The following is an 18,843-nucleotide window of genomic DNA, read 5'->3' as shown; positions in this document are numbered from 1 at the left end:
ATGTGAATGGAGTTAGAAAACCTTAGTTGGTCAGAAAGCTCTAGAGAAAAGTCCCCCCAGGCGGCCTGCATGTGTGTCTTGTGAAGGAAAATTTACCTACAGCCCCTGAAGGAACACAGAGAGAGGGATCTTGTTTTGTCTTTGTGGCTCGGTGCTACTTAAAGCAGGAGGATTAAGCAGGAAAATGTCAGTTGGTTTATATTAAGGCTGAAGACTGATCCCTGACTAATGTTGAAATTAGCCAGCTAAACTTGGGTTAGTCCAAAGGGTAAAGAAAGTAATAAAATAAGACCAACATCTTTTAAACTGGAGTGTGATTTGGGAACTTTCCAGTGGCAGTAGCATGGGGTGTCTGTCAGGAAGAGGGCAGGGGGATGAAGACCCGACTCTCAGAAGTGTCTGCGCAATAAGCTGTAAGACTTTCATCCCTGTCCAAAATTGATACCAATAACCCTACACATTTGTGTCGTTTGCAAAGCACTTTCTCGGCCACCATTTCAAATAATCCTCAGGACAATCCTGAAAGTCGCTACCATTATTTTCAATGGATAAAGCCAGCTCAGAAGAGTCAAGAAGCTCAGAAGGGCCCTTATTCAAGGGCCTTTGATTGATAATTTGTGGAGTCTAGGCTAGAAGCAATCTACCCCACATGCCAAGTTCCTTCTCTTAAAAAAAAAAAAAGGAGAAAAAATTCCCCTAAAAAGGTAGAAAAAAATATAGAAAGCAGTCAGGAATCCAGGTGGAGAGTTAAGAATCAATAGAGTAGTTTCGTTTGCTTTTTAAAAGTTTCTTCTCTTCCACCTCACCACCCTTCCCTCTATACTTTCCTGACAGTGGTCTTGATGTAAGTTCATTTTTCATTTTAGAAAGATAAGCCTGGCATGTTGGCTGTGCCTGTCATCCTATATACTCAGCAGGCTGAGGTGGGAGGATCACTTGAGCCCAGGAGTTTGAGACTAGCCTGAGCAACATAGTGAGATCCTGTCTTCACATTTTTTCTTTTTTTTAAAAAAAGCCATGTATGGTGGCTATGCTTGTAGTCCTAGCTACTCAGGAGGCTGAGGTGGGAGGATCACTTGAGCCCAGGAGTTCGAGACTGCAGTGAGCTGTAATCACACTACTGCATTCCAGCTAGGGTGACAGTCTCATAAGGAAAAAAAAAAAAGATTTAAAAAACCTCTCTCCAGCATTGAAACTTCCTGTAGGCTAGTTGACCAAATCTCAACATTAGCTGCCAGGTTATGTGTGTCCAAGCAATGCAGGTTGTGGTTTTAATTAGCATGATGTCTCCAAGGATTGTGTCTGTCCTGTGTATGGCGATTCCAATTTACTGGTTTTAAGATGTGGTGAACAAAAGTCTGTTCTTGTAATTGACCAAGGGGATGTAGGCCACGAAGGCGTGAATCTTAAGTACGTGACCCCCTAACTCACGCTGAAGCCATGCTCACTGCATCTGAGCAGGTGCCGCTTTCACTTCTTGTTTTTTATTTTTAAATTTCCTAAGTTTTGTTTGGTTTTTATCTTCCCCTGATTTGGCAGATGCATTTGTACTTTTTGGAGAGATATTTATACCATTCGTGTTAAAGGTATTTTTTTTTAAATGGTGTCCTGTCAACAGTACATTGAGGATACAATTTAGGAACTCAAAATGTGTTTAAACACAACTTAGCAAATGTTATGTCTCATCATTTGGCATTTGGCCTCTGCAAATTCATTTCATTTAATGCCATAACCAATATTCCTGATTTGAAATACTTCCTTTTATCTTTTGTCTTGAAGGCAGTATTTTTTTAAATGTACCCTGTTTGACTTTCTTCTAATAACATCCCCCCCTCAAAATATTCTTGATTGCTACAGTCATTCATACCTATTTATCTCCATCTATGTATCCTCATTATCTATCTATCTAAACAAAAACTGCTTCTTCTGGGAAGGTGCTAAGACAGAGCCTTACAGTACTAGGCCCCCAGAGAGATCATTTGCTTGTGGCATCAGGTAAGTTACACATGGTCTCTCCTCTCCCAAGCAAGACATCTAGTTGTCACCCGCCAATCTGCTTAACCAGTTATAGAGTAACTCTGCTGCCTCTCCACTTCACTCAGATATGAGAGAGTTAATTATTTAATATGTTTGCTAAGCACATTGGGTTCCCTAGAGAAAGTGTGCCACATAAATATATATAAATGAATTATTAATTAAAGTTTAAGCAGATTAGTTGGTGAGTTCTTCCTTAACTGCCCCATTTTCCTAATGAGGTGTTTTGAAGTTACTATCCAGATTTGGTATCTTGCCCCTCCTTCTTTCCAGTGACTTCTCCCTCTTCCCCTCCTTATTTTCCTTCTGCTTAATTCTCTTTCCTTTCTGTCAGCCCTGTCAGTGCCTACCATATTGTGGGCACTCAGGCAATCACAATGATTTAACGCCAGATCTATAGGTAAAAGCCTTCATTAACTTCAACAGGCATCATAAGCTCCTAGGAACTCTAGGGTGAGATTAATAATTCGATAATGATTCTAATGTGCTACAAAAATGAGAAGCCAGGCTCATGAAATGCTGAGCGTGGTGTGGTTATCAGCAGTAGATGAAACCCTTGTTTACCGACCCCTTTTCCCTGATCTGTTTCAAGTAAAACGAGAGATCCCAGATAGTTTAAAAATTAATATAAATCAAATCAAACCCCTCCCACAATGCCGACTCGTCTCTCATCAGCCAGAACAATACAAAGAGATTGCAATTTAAGAGCCGGGTTTGGAGGTTCGTTGGATTCTCTTTGAGGGAAACGTGGACTAATTTAGATCGAGTATGAAGGAGCAGCATAATTGCTTATTGAATGTTGATGTCCAAATCCTAGTTATTCCTTTACCGGAGATTAAGGGGAATTAGAGAACAGTTCACGTCCATCCTGCTAAACCTGACCCAGTTTATTTACACTGTAATCTTACTTCAGAGCATGAGAAGTAAAATGAGCTGCTCTTATCAATTAATAGCTGAAGAAAAATTTAGATTTCAAGTTCAATGTAAGAGCTACTTATTCCAAAGCACTACAGAAATGAAGAGGTGCTTCCTTTTAGGCCAGAAGCTGGGAGGGGAGGGAGGAAGCGCTGAAGAGAATTTGTTTTTTCCTTCCTAAGAGTTTGAATTACTGTGCAATCTTGGATTTTCTAGTGACCTGTGTGAAAGCCCTGGGGCTAAAGCAGACCTATAATGGATCTATTTCTGAATGGTTCAGCAGTATTGGAGTTTAAAACAGCAGTCGTGAAACCTGCATATAATGAGGCCAGTGCTTCCTTCTGCATCCAGGAAGCCATTGGCCACCTGTACTTTGAGAGAGCCTGCATGGCCTCTCAAAGTACAGAAGGGGGCAAGCTCCTCCTTGGCCCACTTCCACAATTCTCCAGGGTAGCCAGTCCTATACTTAGCAGACACAGAAGTCGCTCTAGGGATATGAGATAAACGGTCAGCTAAAGACCCTACACTTGCTCTCAAATCTTCCTGCCCTGCCATGCCCACCCCACCTGCAGCACCACGTTCCACTATTAGACATTCACTTCTCTGAGTTAAGCCGTTGTTCCACATTCAAATACCTCTGCGAGGTACATTATATTGTGTTTACCAGTCATTAGTAATTTAGTACAAATATTTGTTGTTTGTTGGATTGACACATAACATGCATTGACAAATATTTGTTGTTTGTTGGATTGACACATGACATGCATTGATCAGAGGCAGGGAGTGGGAAGCTGTACTTGAGTGCAAGGCTGCCTTTCTACTGGCTGCCCCACTCCTCTGAACCTCAGTGTGCACACCAGGAAACCAGGGCGTTAGATCAGCAGATGTCCAACATCGCTTCCTGTCCCAGCACTGTGTATCTCTGATAGTTGTGGGAAGGGGCACAGATACAACCATGGTGATGGGTCGGGGGGGTGCCTGGATGTGAGGATGATGGCGGGAGCCTGAGACACAACAGAATGAGCACAGAAATTCATGAGAAGGCTCGGGAACTTTGAATTGCTTTATATCAGCCTGTAGCCTTGGGTCTAGGCTCCAGAGTTCAGCACAGAGCCTGGAACCCAATAAGGGCCCAATAACATTAGATGGAAAAGGACGGGAAAATAACAACTATCTATGTATTCGTTTTCTGGGACTGCTGGGAAAAATGAACGCACGCTGGGCAGTTTGAAACGAGGAAATTTGTTGTCTCACAGTTCTGGAAGGTAGGAGCCCAACACCGAGGTACTGGCAAGGCTGTGCTCCCTCTGAAACCTCAAGAGGAGCATCCTGCTGCCTATTCCAGGTTCTAGTTGCCCCAAGCACACCTTGGCTTGTGGCATCCTGGCTCCAGTCTCTGCCTCCCATAGCCATCTTTTCTCTGGCTCTTCACACTGTCATACCCTGTGTACGTGTCTACGTCCATGTCCACATTTCCATCTTCTTCTTCTTCTTTTTTCTTTTCTTTTTTTTGAGACAGTCTCACTTTGTCGCCCAGGCTGGAGTGAAGTGGCATGATTTTGACTCACTGCAACCTCTGCCTCCCAGGTTTAAGCAATTCTCCTGCCTCAGCTTCCTGAGTACCTGGGATTACAGGTACATGCGACTATGCTGGCTAATTTTTGTATTTTCAGTAGAGACAGGGTTTCACCACGTTGGCCAGGCTGATCTCCAACTGCTGACCTCAAGTGATCCACCAGCCTCGGCTTCCCTAAGTGTTGGGATTACAGGCATGAGCCACCGTGCCCGGCCCCAAATTTCCATCTTCTTATAAAGACACCAGTCATATTGCGTGAGGGTTCACCTTATGCCTTTTTGTTTTCTTTTTTTCCTGAGACAGAGTCTTGCTCTTTCACCCAGGCTGGATGGAGTACAGTGGCGCGATCTCAGCTCACTGCAACCTCTGCCTCCCAGGTTCGAGTGCTTCTCCTGCCTCAGCCTACCAAGTAGCTGGGATTACAGGCATGTGCCGCCACACCCAGCTAAATTTTGTATTTTTAGTAGAGACAGGGTTTCCCCATGTTGGTCAGGCTGGTCTTGAACTCCTGACCTCAAGTGATCCACCCACCTCAGCCTCCCAAAGTGTTGGGATTACAGGCGTAAGCCACCATGTTAGGCCCACCTTATGACTTTATCTTAACTTGATGACACCTGTATGAACCCTATTTCCAAATAAAGTCACATTCACAAGTATTGAGGATTAGGACTCTGACATATCCTTTTAGGGAACACAGTTCAACCCATAACAGCCTACTTCACAGAACTGTTGCAAACATGAACTGAAATGTGAAATGTCTTGATGACTGGAAAGTGTTTATGCAAATGTAGGAGAAGGAACTCAGCTGGGATTTGAGTCTGGCCCTGTCTCCCAATGATCAGGCTACCTGCAGACTCTCAGCATAGAAGCCTCCAAAGCCCAATTTAGGGGTGTGAAGACTAATGAGGGAGAAAGAGTATAGAAAATGAGGTCAAGTCATGAAAGACAAATTTCATTACCTTCAAAGAGTTGCCTGGGCCCACTGTGGGTCCCAAGTGAGGGAGGTGACCGCAAATACCCCATGTGACAATTTAGACGTCCTAGGAGACCAGCCTTGCCTGCTTATTGATGCCACACGGTAGAGAATGGGAATCACTGATTCCCTCATTTTTAGTCTTTTATTATCAGACTGTGAAGGTGCTGTTAATGAAAAAAAGCTTTAATAAGCACCAGTAATGCATAAACACCACACTACGCAGAAGACAGACATGGTTTCTGACATCCCAGAGTGTGGGTTCTAAGGGACACCCGGATAGCCATGATGAATTTTATGTATTTTTTTCCTTTTTTGTGTGGGGTGGGGGAGTGGGTAGCATCAGGGAAGAGTTGCATTCTAATTGGTTATGAACCACAGGTCTAAATTTCAATTCTGGCCTGAATAGTAATTTTTCCTGAAGGTTTGAATAAATCATCCAATCTGCTTCGGTTTCAACTATTTTCAGCATTTCTATTTTAATCATTAATTCTGACTGCTAAGGACCCCGGAGTCACCGAGCCCGTTTGCGACTTAATTTGGGATGGGAATGAGGCAGGAGGAGAGGATGTGCTGAGAACCAAACAGGAGAAAATGGGCTCGACCTGGAGTTTTGAAAGATTTGGGCCAGATACAAGGGATGTTTTCTTATTAGTGATAGCTGTAATTTTTTGTTTTGCTCTGGCAAGGCGGATTATAGAATTTGCACAAATAGTTTTGGTGAAGATAGGAGAAATTCTCACGTAAGGAAGATGGTTTAATTTTCATTCTGATTTGACTGCAAAGAGACAGTTGGATGAACCCTGCATTAAGGTAAATCACAGAATCTCAAGATAATAAATGCCTATAATCCATTCTACTCCCCTTTTTGCTTTGAATAGTAAGAAGCTCAGAGCTAACTATACTGTCCCGTTAAAATACTCAGGGCACTGTTTCAGTTATCTATTGCTATAAACAAACTACCCTCAAACTTACTGGCTCAAAACAACAATTTATTTTTATCTTCCATGGTTCAGTGAGCTGACAGGACTCAGCTGGGCACTTCTTGCTTTCAAATTCTCATGCAGTTTCAGTGGGATGGTGGCTAGGGTTGGAGTCACCTGAAGACTCAACCGGGACAGATGTTCAAGATGGTTTGCTCATTCATGTTTGGTACCTGGGCTGGGCTGACCTGGATGGTTGAAGGCTGGCTGAGCACCTCTCTCTCCATCCATGTGGATAGCTTGGGCCCTCTCACAACATGCTGGTAGCTGTATGGTGGCTGACTTCCCAGGGAAATACTGGGGAAACACTTCCCTTAGGGTCATAATGGGAGATGTGGTTCACGAGTGGGGTCATCATTAGAGACATATCACCACAGGTATTTATAAATCTTTTTAAAATTTTTCATGGTCTTATAAGAGCTATATCTTTCCTTGTGAGCCTTTTTTGGAAGTTAGGAAATATGAATAATACACAAACAATGCTTTATTCTTGTCTAGGGCTCAACAATTTACCACCACCCTCACTATGCTACCTTACCTGGCCTTCACAACACTGTGTAAACAGGTAGATTAACTTTGTCCCATTTTTACAGACACAGAGACTGAGGACTGAAGATTAGTGATCTTCCCAAGCAAGCCCAGCTATGATGAGGTGGGTTGCCCGGGACAAATGTGTCTGACATAGAAATCTATGTTCTCAAGCACCTGGTGAAGTGCTGGCAGAGGCCTAAACCTAAAACTCAAATGTGACCCCTCCCCACCAGTATGCACCTGGTTGCCTCTCCATTGGCCCTTCATAGCAAGTTTGGTGTAGTGACACGGGCACTAGTCCTTGAGCAAAATTACCAGAATCCAAACTGGCTCTGCCACCTCCTAGCTGTGGACCTGGGATCTTTCCTACGTCTCTGTTTCTTCATTTGTAAAATGAGGCTGATGGTAGTAACAGTGTCTACCTCTCCGGGTTGCCAAGAGAATTACATGAATGAAGGCCTCAAAGTAATACTTGATAAGAACTCAAAAAGAAACCTCTCCGTGAAAAGCTGTAGAGGTAAGTGGCTACTAAGAGGACCCCGTTCTAACTGCCTCTTCTCTGTGTGTTTCTTGATTTTACATGGACTTTACTAAGCATCCCAGCTGATCATGACGTTTCATTGTGCTCGATATTACATAGTATCAGGTGGACTAAAAGCCCTAAATCAATGTTAATGCCTGCCCAAGATTGCGATTTGAGCTGCAGAATGCAGTTATAAAATATGCCTATGACTTATAGGCACAACCTGCCTTTCCCCAAGCTCTCATGTGCACTCACTCTCTTTTCAATTATTTATAGTGACATTCTCTCCCTCGGTGCCCATTCACTCTTCTCTTACTCATTGTCCCAACTGGATATGCACATTCACCCCTAACTTCTCTCTGCTTTATTCATTTTTCAAACACATGTTCTTCTCAACACCCTCACTCAAAGATCAAAGATCGAAGATGTGCTTACATCTTTTCTTCTTTTTCTTTTTCTTTTTTTCCCGGAGTCTCGCTCTGTCACCCAGGCTGGAGTGCAGTGGCACGATCTCGGCTCACTGCAACCTCCGCCTGCCAGGTTCAAGCAATGCTCCTGCCTCAGCCTCCCGAGTGGCTGGGACTACAGGTGCACACCACCATTCCCAGCTAATTTTTTGTATTTTTAGTAGATACGGGGTTTCACCATGCTGGCCAGGCTGGTCTCAAACTCCTGACCTCATGATCAACCTGCCTCGGCCTCCCAAAGTGCAGGGATTACAGGCGTGAGCCACGGCACCTGGCCCCCAAGATGTCCTTACATCTATGGACACATGCCCTTGATCTTCTGCTTCCTGTGCACTTTCCTTCCCCAAACACCCAGTATACAGGGACTTCTGTGGTCGCTGAGCCTGAAATCCCTGCTTCTTATCCTGATACCCCCCAAGGATGGCAGAAGTTTCTGCAACTATGGCGGTGGGGCAGGATGCAGACCTGGGTATGAATAAGGAGGCCCTGGACATCTGGTTGCACCTGCCTGGAAATGTTCAGCTCACAAAGCTTTCCCTCAATGGCCCAAGAGAGCCAGAGAATGGATTTCCCTGCTGCCCACCTGGACACTGCACAAATAAGTCGTGGGCTGTCCAGAGAGCTTATGTCAGTAGCTGCTGCTTAAAGGGGAGAGTGCTCCTGACACAGGGGAGGGCTTGGCTAAGGGAAGCTGCCCGCTTTTTCCCCCAGCTCAGGGTGGGGGAAAGAATTGAGCTGAATATGCACCTATTCGGAAGGGCAAAGAGCCAAAAATAACCAGGAGCAACAGCATTTCATCTGACAGGCCCAGAAATAGAGCTCATTTTGGAGCATGCCTGGGCTACAAACCGAGTGATTCCAAGACCTTCAGCATCCCATAAAAATACACGGAAAAGCTTTCAGTTTACACAGATGCTTCCTTTTCCTCCTTTACCACAACTTCCCAAGGCAAGGGCTCTGTGGCCCATAGGGAAAGAGTCTGCAGAGTCAGGGATTTGAGGCTCAAAGGATGGGGTCTGAGGATGAGGAGATGAGGCTGGTATCTGATGGGATGTTCTACGGAAGGAAGAAGCAAGAAGTAACTGTTAAACATGGAGGATTTGAAACAAGGAGAAACAGGGACGGGAAATAGATTTAGGGAATGTAATGGCTAGGGGGCCACAAGAAAAATGGAAATACTGCCCATAAAACAATGGCATGCAGGATTTGTCTAGATCCCAGAGGTCACCTTTGGCAGAAAGAAAGACCATGGTTTTCCTATTGGGATGGGGAGTGTGTTGCCTGACAGCAATCTTCTATTTTTGCTTTCCTCTCTTCTATTTCTGCTTTCTTCTCTTTTATTTTGATATAAAAGGCAAATGTCACGGTTCATTCATCTTCATTCTGAATAACTGAAATTACAGGAAAGAGGGAGGGGGAAGAAAGGAGAAGACTGCAGAATTACAGAGAAACCTGAGTGTGGAAATAACCATGTTCTAACAGGAAGAGACTGGGGAGACAACAATGAATAAAAAAAGAAAAGAAGGAAGGGAGGGAGGAAGAAAGATGGAGAGGAAAAAATGAAAAAGGAAGATGTTGGATTCAACTTTATTCAGTGAATATGTCAAAAATGTTCTATGTACAAGGCATGGGGGTACAGAGAAATGGTTAAGAAATAACCCCTGCTTTCGGGGTCATATAGTCTACTGGAGGAGAACAGGCCAACTAACATACCCAATATAAGGCAGAGTTAGCCAGTGGCCACTTAGGATTACAGGCAATGCCTGCTGGGGGCACAGAGAACCGACCCATTGCGTTTCGACCTGAGGCCATGAGGGAAGATTCCCTAAAACTGGCAGCATTTGCCTCGGCCTCAAACATTTATGTGGGAGGGTAAGTGGATGGAAGGAACGCTCTCTACTCCTGCAGAATGCCTTCCTACCCACCTCCTGTAATCTGGAGGTCATTTGTCTCCGCAGGGGCAGATCTCTTTGCCCCAGCCATCCTTAGTATATAGAAATGTGGTTACCAAGTGCCGACATGGACAGGGCCACTCCAAAGGTAAGTTTTTACTGATCCACAGCAAAATGCAACATATAAAGACAAGACAGAAATAAAATATTCAGATTAAAGAACAGCCTTTTTTTTTCTTTTTTTTTTTAAGACAAGGTCTCACTCTGTCGCCCAGGCTGGAGTGCAGTGGTGTGATTAGACCTCAGTATAGCCTTGACCTCCTGAGCTCAAGTGATCCTCCCATCTCAGCTTCCTGAGTAGCTGGGACTGCAGGCACACACCACCACACCTGACTAATTTTTGTATTTTTAGTAGAGACAGGGTTTCACCATGTTGCCCAGGCTGGTCACAAACTTCTGGGCTCAAGTGATCCACCCGTGTTGGCCTCCCAAAGTGCTGAGATTACAAGTATGAGCCATGGCACCCAAACCAGTCTTTTCTTAGGATGTTAGGCCCTTCCTAATTTTTTGATGGTAAAAGGCCTTGTCTTTTTAATGAAATGATACTGACAGAAGATAGTATATGCAGTTGGTTTATAAAAACTATTTTTGCTTGGTAAAGTAATAGTTGACCAAGTGCATTGGTCCCCGAGACGTGACTGATCTTAAACCATTTTGGGCCAGGCATGGTGGCTCACGCCTGTAATCCCAGCACTTTGGGACGCCTAGGTGGGTGGATCACGAGGTCAGGAGTTCAAGACCAACCTGGCCAACATGGTGAAACCCCCATCTCTACTAAAAATACAAAAATTAGCTGGGCATGGTGGCAGGTGCCTGTAATCCCAGCTACTCGAGAGCCTTGAGGCAGGAGAATAGCTTAAACCCAGGGGGTGGAGGTTGCAGTAAGCCGAGATCACGCCACTGCACTCCAGCCTGGGCAACACAGTGAGACTCTGTCTCAAAAAAAAAAAAAAAAAGAAAAAAAAATTTCAGAGTCTCAGAACATCTCACCTGGAATGCTATGATGTGCCACCTAGGCATGCAGATGCAGTCCTTTCTCCAGCCCCTCCCTCCAGGCCTCTGAAGTCTCCTCCTAGGGGCGGGCCGTGATGAGCTCAGGACTCTGTGCCTTTGTCCTTTCCCGTGTTGAGGTGTGGAATTGGTCCCTTTCCAAGGGCATGTGATAAACTGACTCACACCAAGGCAGTAATAAGGGAGGCCAATCTCCCCCTGGGGCCTTCGACTGTTAGTGGCGTATTAAAACTTAATTTAAACTGATGAATTGTAATGGTGAGATTTCAAGCCCTTCCATGGGACAATGGGAAGATATATTTCTTTTTAAATAAAGGGCTTTCTTCTGAAATCAGACCACGCCCTTTCAATGACTGACACAAACTGCTGGAGAGACGCAAAAGTAAGAGCTGATTCTGTCTTCTGGATCAAAACGTCCCACTCCCCCGTGAAAAGAAATCTTGACTTTTTCTCTCCCCCTCTCCAACACAGGATGAAGCAGTTAATCCCACCACCTCTAGCTCAGGATGAGAGAGCAACTCACACATCCCTCTTAGAAGACCAAACTCTGGCCGGTTTTCTGCATGCCTGATGCTCCTTGCAGAAACAGAGCCATCCTGCCTACCTCTGGAATCCTGGGGCCTCAGGTGGTGCCCAGTCCACAGTAGGAACACAATAGGAGATGAGTGAGTAGGGGAGAAGTGAGCAGTTGGATATGGCAAGTTAGAAACAGTCCAGCCTCCAGTGGGGCACTCTGCTTACCTACACTTAGGTAAACCCAAATCCTCAAAGCTCACAAGGCCTTGAAAACTCCCAATTCCATGAATCCTGATTACAAACAACCCGGAGGAACCATTTAGCTCCCCGAAGACCAACAGAATCTGTGTGCAATGTGGGAGGAGAGAAACTCCGGAGCGTGGCCCAGGAAGACAGGTGGCAACCCTAGAAATGCTGCAATGCCTGTTGAAGCCCCTTCCCCCTGAACTGGCCGACAATTTTCCTTCCATATACATTAAAAGCATAGTCTGTATTTGGACCTGATGGAAAAGATATAGACAGGATCTGGGACAAAGCCACCAAATCTTTTGTTCCCTTGGACACTCGATAGAATAAATGTTTTCCACGTCACACAGGAGAATGTTAAGTGCTTTGTTTCTGCAGAAGTGGAACAGAGATAGTGGGAGCATCTGTCAAAACCCCCAAAATGCTTTAATGTGGTGGCAGCTGGCTGGGAAGAGCAGGAGCCCAGTTCCCTAAAAGCCAATAGTTCTGGAAATGGAGGAGGGCTGTTTGAACCAGCGCATTAACATCACCCAGGAGCTTGTTAGAAAGGTACATTCTCAAGTCCCTCCCAGGACCAACTGAGTCAGAAATTCTAGGGCTGAAGTCCAGGAATCTGTGTTTTAACAATCGCTCCAGGTAATTCTGAAGTTTGAGAACCGGTGGAATAAGGCCAGGGGACTCACACAAGGCCACAGCTCTTAGGTGACCTAAAAAAAAGTGGACGACAGCTGAGGAGCCACCATGCCTGGTGTGGCCAGGCCTGTACTGAAGCAGCTGAGGGCGCGTCCAGGCACAGGGGATGCCCACGCCCGTCAAACCATCCCAGGCACCCCGTCTCACCACCAGCCTCTCCCCGACGTCTGTTGTGACTTGACCTATGCTCGTGGCACAGGGAAAGGGCTGTGGCCTCTCAGGCTCCCAGGCTATTATTAGTTCCAATCCGCACAAATCTACCAGTGCTAAAGGGAAGCTTCTGCGAACTTTGGAAGGTGGATTAACTGTTTCAGAGCAGCAGCTGCGGGCCCAGATAGTTGTCGGAGCCGCTAGACACAGCCAAGCGCTTCCCTGAACGCCAAGGCCGGCGGCGAGCTGGTGGTCCCGCCGGCCGGAGGCCCCTCCCCGCCAGGCCGCAGAACCCGGGTCGGAGAGCAGCCAGTCTCAACCTGCGTCCCCAAGGCCGAGGATGTGTCCTGGTTTTTTAAAAAGCTGTTTGCGCACTTCCAGGGCCTCACCCCTTTCATTTGGGGCTCCAGTATTACTGTATTGACCTAATTAATTCATTTTCTTCTCGGTCCAAAGTGGAAGCCGGAGCACAGGGATGCAAATCAAATACAAACCCGTCCTGGGTGCCAATACTCTGGACAATTAAAACAAAGAGCGCAGTGGTGGCGGTGGCGGCGGCACCACACAAAACCCTCGGGAAACATCCAGAACGTGCCGCGAACCAGCCGGCAGGGTGGGGCGCAGCCCGGCTGCAAACATGCCAGCAAGGAGGCGGTCCCAACCCCGCAGGTGGACAGGTGGAGGTTGGCAGGGGTCAAAATCCATCCTGAAGGCCTGGGAGCCGGGCAGCTGCGCGGCACAACTCCAGGGGGCACACTCGCCCTGCGCCCTGCGGGAATGGCGCCCCGGCCAAAAAAGCAACCAGACAAAAACCCATTGCACGGGCGGGAACTGGTCTGTGCGACCCGCAAAAGGGGTGGGTGGGAGAGGAAGAATGCGGGAGCGAGGAAGAGGATGGGAAGGGAGAAAGAGGAAAGGGAGGAAAAGGAGAAAGTGAAAAAGAGAGGGGGTTTGGGAGCGCGAGGGGAGAAGGAAGAGGGAGCCGGAGGGAGAGGAGGGGGATCGCAGAGAGCAGGAGCGCGGAAGGGGGGCGGGGGAGGAGCAGAGAGAAAGGGAAAGGGGGGTGCGCCGGGGCCCAGCGACCCGGGCGGGGGGTGGCGGCGGCCAAGGGGCGGGACCCGGGTCGGTGTCCACCTGCGTGGGCGCCCGCTGCCCCGAGGGGTGGAAGCCTGGGGGCCAGAGGGAGCGGCCGGGAGGAGGGCTGGGCAGGGAGGCAGAGGGGAGGGAGGGGACGGGGACGGGGAGGCGGGGAGGAGCCGGCGCTCGGCTGGGGCTGCGGGGGCGGCGACGGCGGGAGCGGCAGTGGCGGCGGCGGCGGGTCCGGAGGTGGCGGCAGGTGGCCCCGCGCGCGGCGGCCGGCCCGGCCGGGGGCGGGCGGGAAGGTGGCGCCTCGGGCGGGGGCCGGTCCCTGCACCAGGTGACCTGTTCCGGCCCGGATCCGGGCGGCCTCGCCATGCAGCGGCGCGGCGCGGGGCTCGGGTGGCCGCGGCAGCAGCAGCAGCAACCCCCGCCGCTCGCGGTCGGCCCCCGGGCCGCAGCCATGGTCCCCCCGAGTGGCGGCGTCCCCCAGGGCCTCGGCGGCCGCTCTGCCTGCGCGCTGCTCCTGCTCTGCTACCTGGTGAGCGCCGGACCCTGCCCGGGTCTTCCCCTCCGCGCGGGGCCCCGGGGACGTGGGTGGGGGCGGCCGGGGACACCCGCCACGCGGGGCGGGGACGCCGCTGCTAGTTTTCTCTCTTCCTCGTCGCTGCGCCCCGGGCGTTCCCGGCACCTGGGATAGGTACCCCGGGCATGGAGAGGGGCGCTTGGACCGGACTTGCCAAGCTGCTCTCTCGCTCGTGCTCATTCATCTCCCTCCTGGACTCTCTCTAGACCCGGGTCGGGTTACCCTCGAGACCCCTTCTTGTCCTCGACTCCACCCGGGAGCCTCGCCGCCCGGAGTTCGCTCCCCGCCCCGCCGCGCGCAGTCTCCAGCACCCCCCAACCCCCCACCCCTCCTGGGCTTCCCTCTCAATCTTCTCGCAGCTCCTTTCCTTCCCGTGCCCAACTTCGCCTCTTACTCTCGGCGCCCGCCACCCGCGTCGACCCTCCTTTTAGTTTCCACCGGGTCCTCCCGGCCCGGACAGTTTTCTGCCAACGCACCTCGCATCTCCAGCGCTCTTCAACTCCTCCTTGGTCACTCCAGCCAAGTTGCGGATGCCGGAAAGAAATCTAGTTCTCTGTAACACGCTTACCGCCAGAGTGGTGACTTTAGCTGCGTCTTGAACATTGCCATTTCAGAGAATATGTTTGGCTCATGCATGTCAGTTTGCAATTTGCACACTTCTTGGCTTCTGTTTTAGTCATCAACTAAAGGGCAGTAACCTATTTTTCAAAACCAGTTTATTTTAAATACCACAGTAGCTGAGACCCCTCAGAACAAAGTGGGGAGAAATTTTCTCAGTTCCTTTGAGGGCTTGCTTGCTTCTGTTTTGAGTTCTCCTAAACAATAGTAAATTTACAGAAGGCGACACCCTTCCTGCCCAGAGTAACTTATGTTCCAAAATCCTGCAGAAACCTTGGGTTATCTCGCCATATATTACTGTAAATAAATGAAATGGAAAATGCTGAATCATGAAACTGATGTAATACGAAATTCACAGAATGCCAAAAAAAAAAAAAATGAGCAGTGTCATTGTCCAGAATTCATTTCACTTATGTGGCATTGTCATTATTTGGAGTCTTTCTTTTTGGAAGCTAAAAACTGCTTAGGAGATACTGGCAGAAATTAGAATTTGATTCTGAAGAAATTTGCCACTCAGCCCGTTTCTTTTAACGTTTTTTACTTCTTGAATGTTTCATTTCTTGAAGCAAGAAGGTGTAAAAATGCAAATTATAATTCTGCCTGTGCATCTACCTGTTGAGCAATCCGTGCTTTTACTCATATTTCAGAATTAGCCAATATCAAATTGTGTGGTTGGGCTTACTTCATATTTTCATAAGAAGTTGTCAGTTAACATGAATGATATTTTTTTGCCCAAGAGATATTATTATTTAATATTTATGCCACAAGGTTACAACACACAGGCTCATAAATAAAACTGCCATAACAAATGACAAGATTTCAGTTTAAACAGATGATCCCTGTACACAGGGCCCTGCTGGCTACCCACAGAAGCAGAAGTGATGTAGTAGAGTGTTGCGTGAAACATTCATATACAAATGGGCCGGGCCGAAAAGTTCCACGTGGACATCTCAAGACCTGGCAAGGAGGGGGACTACTTCTGGACAGTTCAGGAAGTCAGAGTCAGGAGAGCAAAGCCTAAGGGCCTAAGTGGACTCTGGAAACAGAGACAGATGATGATGGAGCAAGTATTCCTGTGAAAGTTCTGTGTACACCAAGGGGGATTAAGAGAACAGAGGGAAAAATGATGCCATGGATAGACTCAAGTGAGATAGTGAAGGAGTGAGGAAGGGCTCCGGAAAGAGTAATTTTAGAAAATACTGTGATGTGGAAAATAACTAGAGCATGGATGAATGTCTTGGCAGATGGGGAAGGAATGGATTTGGGGACCTCATGGTGGGGGGAAATGTCAGTGCTTCCTGCCTTTGTATGCTTCCTTCAGATGGACTTCTGATACGCTTACTGTACAAGACAGACTTTGATAAACAAGAGAGCCATTTTGCAAAGGACACAAAAGGCCGACTTAAAAGGTAGTCTCCACATTTTGTTCTGAAGATCTAGCCGTTTACTAGGGATGTTGCTCTTGGGTCTACACTACCCAAGAGACTACTGAAGGCAAGGCTTCTTGACCTTGGAGAAGCTTGGTGTGAGAATTGGGGAAAATGTAAATATCCATATGAAACACTTGAAAAACATAGAACAATAGAGAGAAAACGCAAATGTATAATTGTGTGCATTTTGCTCAATCAAGGAATGCTACCTGGAGGAAGTGGTTGGTCAGGGGGATGGGGCTGGGCAGGTGCAGGGTAGAGATGGAGCAGAATAGCTGGGCAGGATCCCAGGAATATGTAGACTCTAGAGGAGGAAAGGTCTTTCATAATTTGAAAGCCTACATGGTAATAACGATAGCTTACATTGTGCTATACATTGTGCTAAGTCGTTTATAGGCATTATCCAGTATTTATCTTAGCAACAACCCTCTGAGGTAGGAGCTACTGTAATCTCCATTTAGATGAGATAACAGAGACTCAGAGAGGTTAAGTTAGTTGCCCCAGGCCATACAGTCTGAGATTGAAACCCAAATCTGTCTCCCTCCAGAGCCCCAGCTCTAAACCACGCTAGCTTATTGTCTTCTGGATTTTGCTGCTTGTAACTCATTCTTCATCGATGTACGGGCCATTAGCAAAGCTCTAGCAATTAGCAGCTACTGTGCAATTGGCCAGGATGTGAGGTCATGTCTAAAGTAATCTAAAATATACAAAGCAGGAAGCGCAGGCCACAGAATAGAAGCAGGATGTTAAAGTGGGGAAGAAAGGTAAAGCCAGAAAATATTTGCCATCGTTAATGAAGAGATAAAGGTTTGGGGTTTTTATGTAGTCCAGAGGCAGCTAGTGGAGTTTAGCATTTGAGTTTGGATGAATGTGCATACAAGTGTACAGCAAATGTGCCTTGGAATGCATTCCAAAGCCAAATTGCCTATGATTTGGGGACCAGTTCCTGTTTTGTGTTATCTTCACCTATTTGCCTGTTCACAAGGGCTGGAGGTTGAGAGCAGCTTCTGAATAGATGCCTTTAAGCACCTGCCCTCACAGGGAGCATGCTTCCTGGAGTCAGGGTCCTGAGGAGTGGGGGCCTTCCGTCTCCATAGGCTGGGACGGAGTAACCTTCAGTATCAGCTCAAAAAGAGTACTGTGTCTGCAGCTAGGATACTGCCAAAGCATGAATAATTGTGATGAGGGCTGAAAGATAAGTCACGGAACGATGCCAAACAGATTTCTGAAAAGATGATCCCTGGTTCCAGTGGCTGCCAGAAAATTCTGAGGTCACCAAAGGTCAAGATGCAGAGAGCCTCCTCAGAGAGGGAGAGGGCCTCGAAAGCAAAAGATAATGAAATTGCTTCCACTGAGGTCGCGGGTGCTGAGTACTGTGCTCCACGCAGAACTTTCCCTGCCCAACGGGCCTTCTTGCTATTTTCTTACACCATTAACTCTTACCTTCTTCCAACTTGGCTAGAACCAGCCTGAGGCTGCCCCAGCTCTCTATCTGTGATAATGGCACTTCCAGAAGACAATCTTGTTTGTTCTAAGCTCTGGTCTCCAAAGTATAATATTTTCTTATATGAAAAGATAAATCTCAGGATGGCCAGTATTGATGTCAGCTGTCAGTTGAAATGTTCGGAGTGGATAGCTGCACTTGTTAGACAATCAGACTGAGGACAAAGAAGTAAGAGGACATTAACAGCACAGAGGCTGGGCGCGGTGTCTTACGCCTGTAATCACAGCACTTTGGGAGGCCGAGGCAGGCGGATCACGAGGTCAGGAGATCGAGACCATCCTGGCCAACATGGTGAAACCCCATCTCTACTAATAATACAAAAATTAGCCGGGTGTGGTGGCGTGCACCTATAATCCCAGCTACTTGGGAGGCTGAGACAGGAGAATTGCTTGAACCCAGGAGGCAGAGGTTACAGTGAGCTGAGATCGCGCCGCTGCACTCCAGCCTGGCGACAGAGTGAGACTCTGTCTCAAAACAAACAAACAAACAAAACAACAAAATAAAAAAAACAAAAACAAAACAACAACAACAAAAAAACAGAACAGATACATGTGGGACAGTTAGCAGACAGCGGCTGTGACAGAGCCTTGTACAGGATTCCCTGTAAGTGGCCACAGACCCTCGGTCATCCATCTGAGAGTATTCATTAACCCCTCACTATGTGTGCAATGCAGGGCATGAGAAGATCAAAACGAGGTAAAGAGATCTGCAGTTATCTAGCTTGAGGGAGAGGTATTATGAATATTTGAAAATAGAGATCATCCCCAAACCTCACATCAACCAATAGCTTCCATATTCATCCTGACTGGAGCTCCTAAAATTTCCCAAGCCATGGTGTTGGCCTCTTGCCTTCTATTTCTTCTGGCTGCCTGTTGGCAAAAGCGTCAGAGCTAGAGGACAGGTAGGAGAGAATAACCCAGGCAATTCGCTGGAAACATGGATAGACTGGAGTAGACCGTAAATAGCCTAAAGTGAATTCAGTTACCCTGTTTAATGGCTCATGCCATTCCCCTGAGAAAGGAGCCGAGGGGCAGGAGGCGTGTTCGGCCCGTGAGGAA

The 18,843-nt window shown here is 47.4% G+C and overlaps 1 protein-coding gene and 1 long non-coding RNA gene across 9 annotated transcripts in view; both read left to right on the top strand.

Annotated features, from left to right (window-relative positions):
* Positions 1–12,078, top strand: part of LOC107974217 (uncharacterized) — a 49,279-nt gene extending 37,201 nt beyond the window's left edge. Inside the window, exons 3-4 of the long non-coding RNA XR_010156500.1 lie at positions 7,075–7,133; positions 11,437–12,078. This is a non-coding gene — a long non-coding RNA (uncharacterized LOC107974217). The remainder of the gene's footprint in view (positions 1–7,074; positions 7,134–11,436) is intronic.
* Positions 12,079–13,277: 1,199 nt separating this feature from the next.
* Positions 13,278–18,843, top strand: part of SEL1L3 (SEL1L family member 3) — a 144,043-nt gene continuing 138,477 nt past the window's right edge. For 2 of the 8 annotated variants that reach the window (XR_008547467.2, XR_010156498.1), the window contains exon 1: positions 13,278–13,426. Coding sequence is in view for 4 of the 8 variants with exons in the window: in XM_016951421.4 (XP_016806910.1) it covers positions 14,024–14,188 (165 nt within the window). In the remaining 4 variants the exon portion in view is untranslated. Of the gene's footprint in view, positions 13,427–13,871; positions 14,189–18,843 lie in introns of those variants that run through there. The other 6 variants (XM_063809442.1, XM_063809441.1, XM_024356057.3 and 3 more) reach the window with 5 other exon arrangements.

Source organism: Pan troglodytes, chromosome 3 (genome assembly GCF_028858775.2).
Source record: "Pan troglodytes isolate AG18354 chromosome 3, NHGRI_mPanTro3-v2.0_pri, whole genome shotgun sequence".
Taxonomy (NCBI): Eukaryota; Metazoa; Chordata; class Mammalia; order Primates; family Hominidae; genus Pan; species Pan troglodytes.
This window is presented reverse-complemented; position numbering and strand designations above follow the sequence as displayed.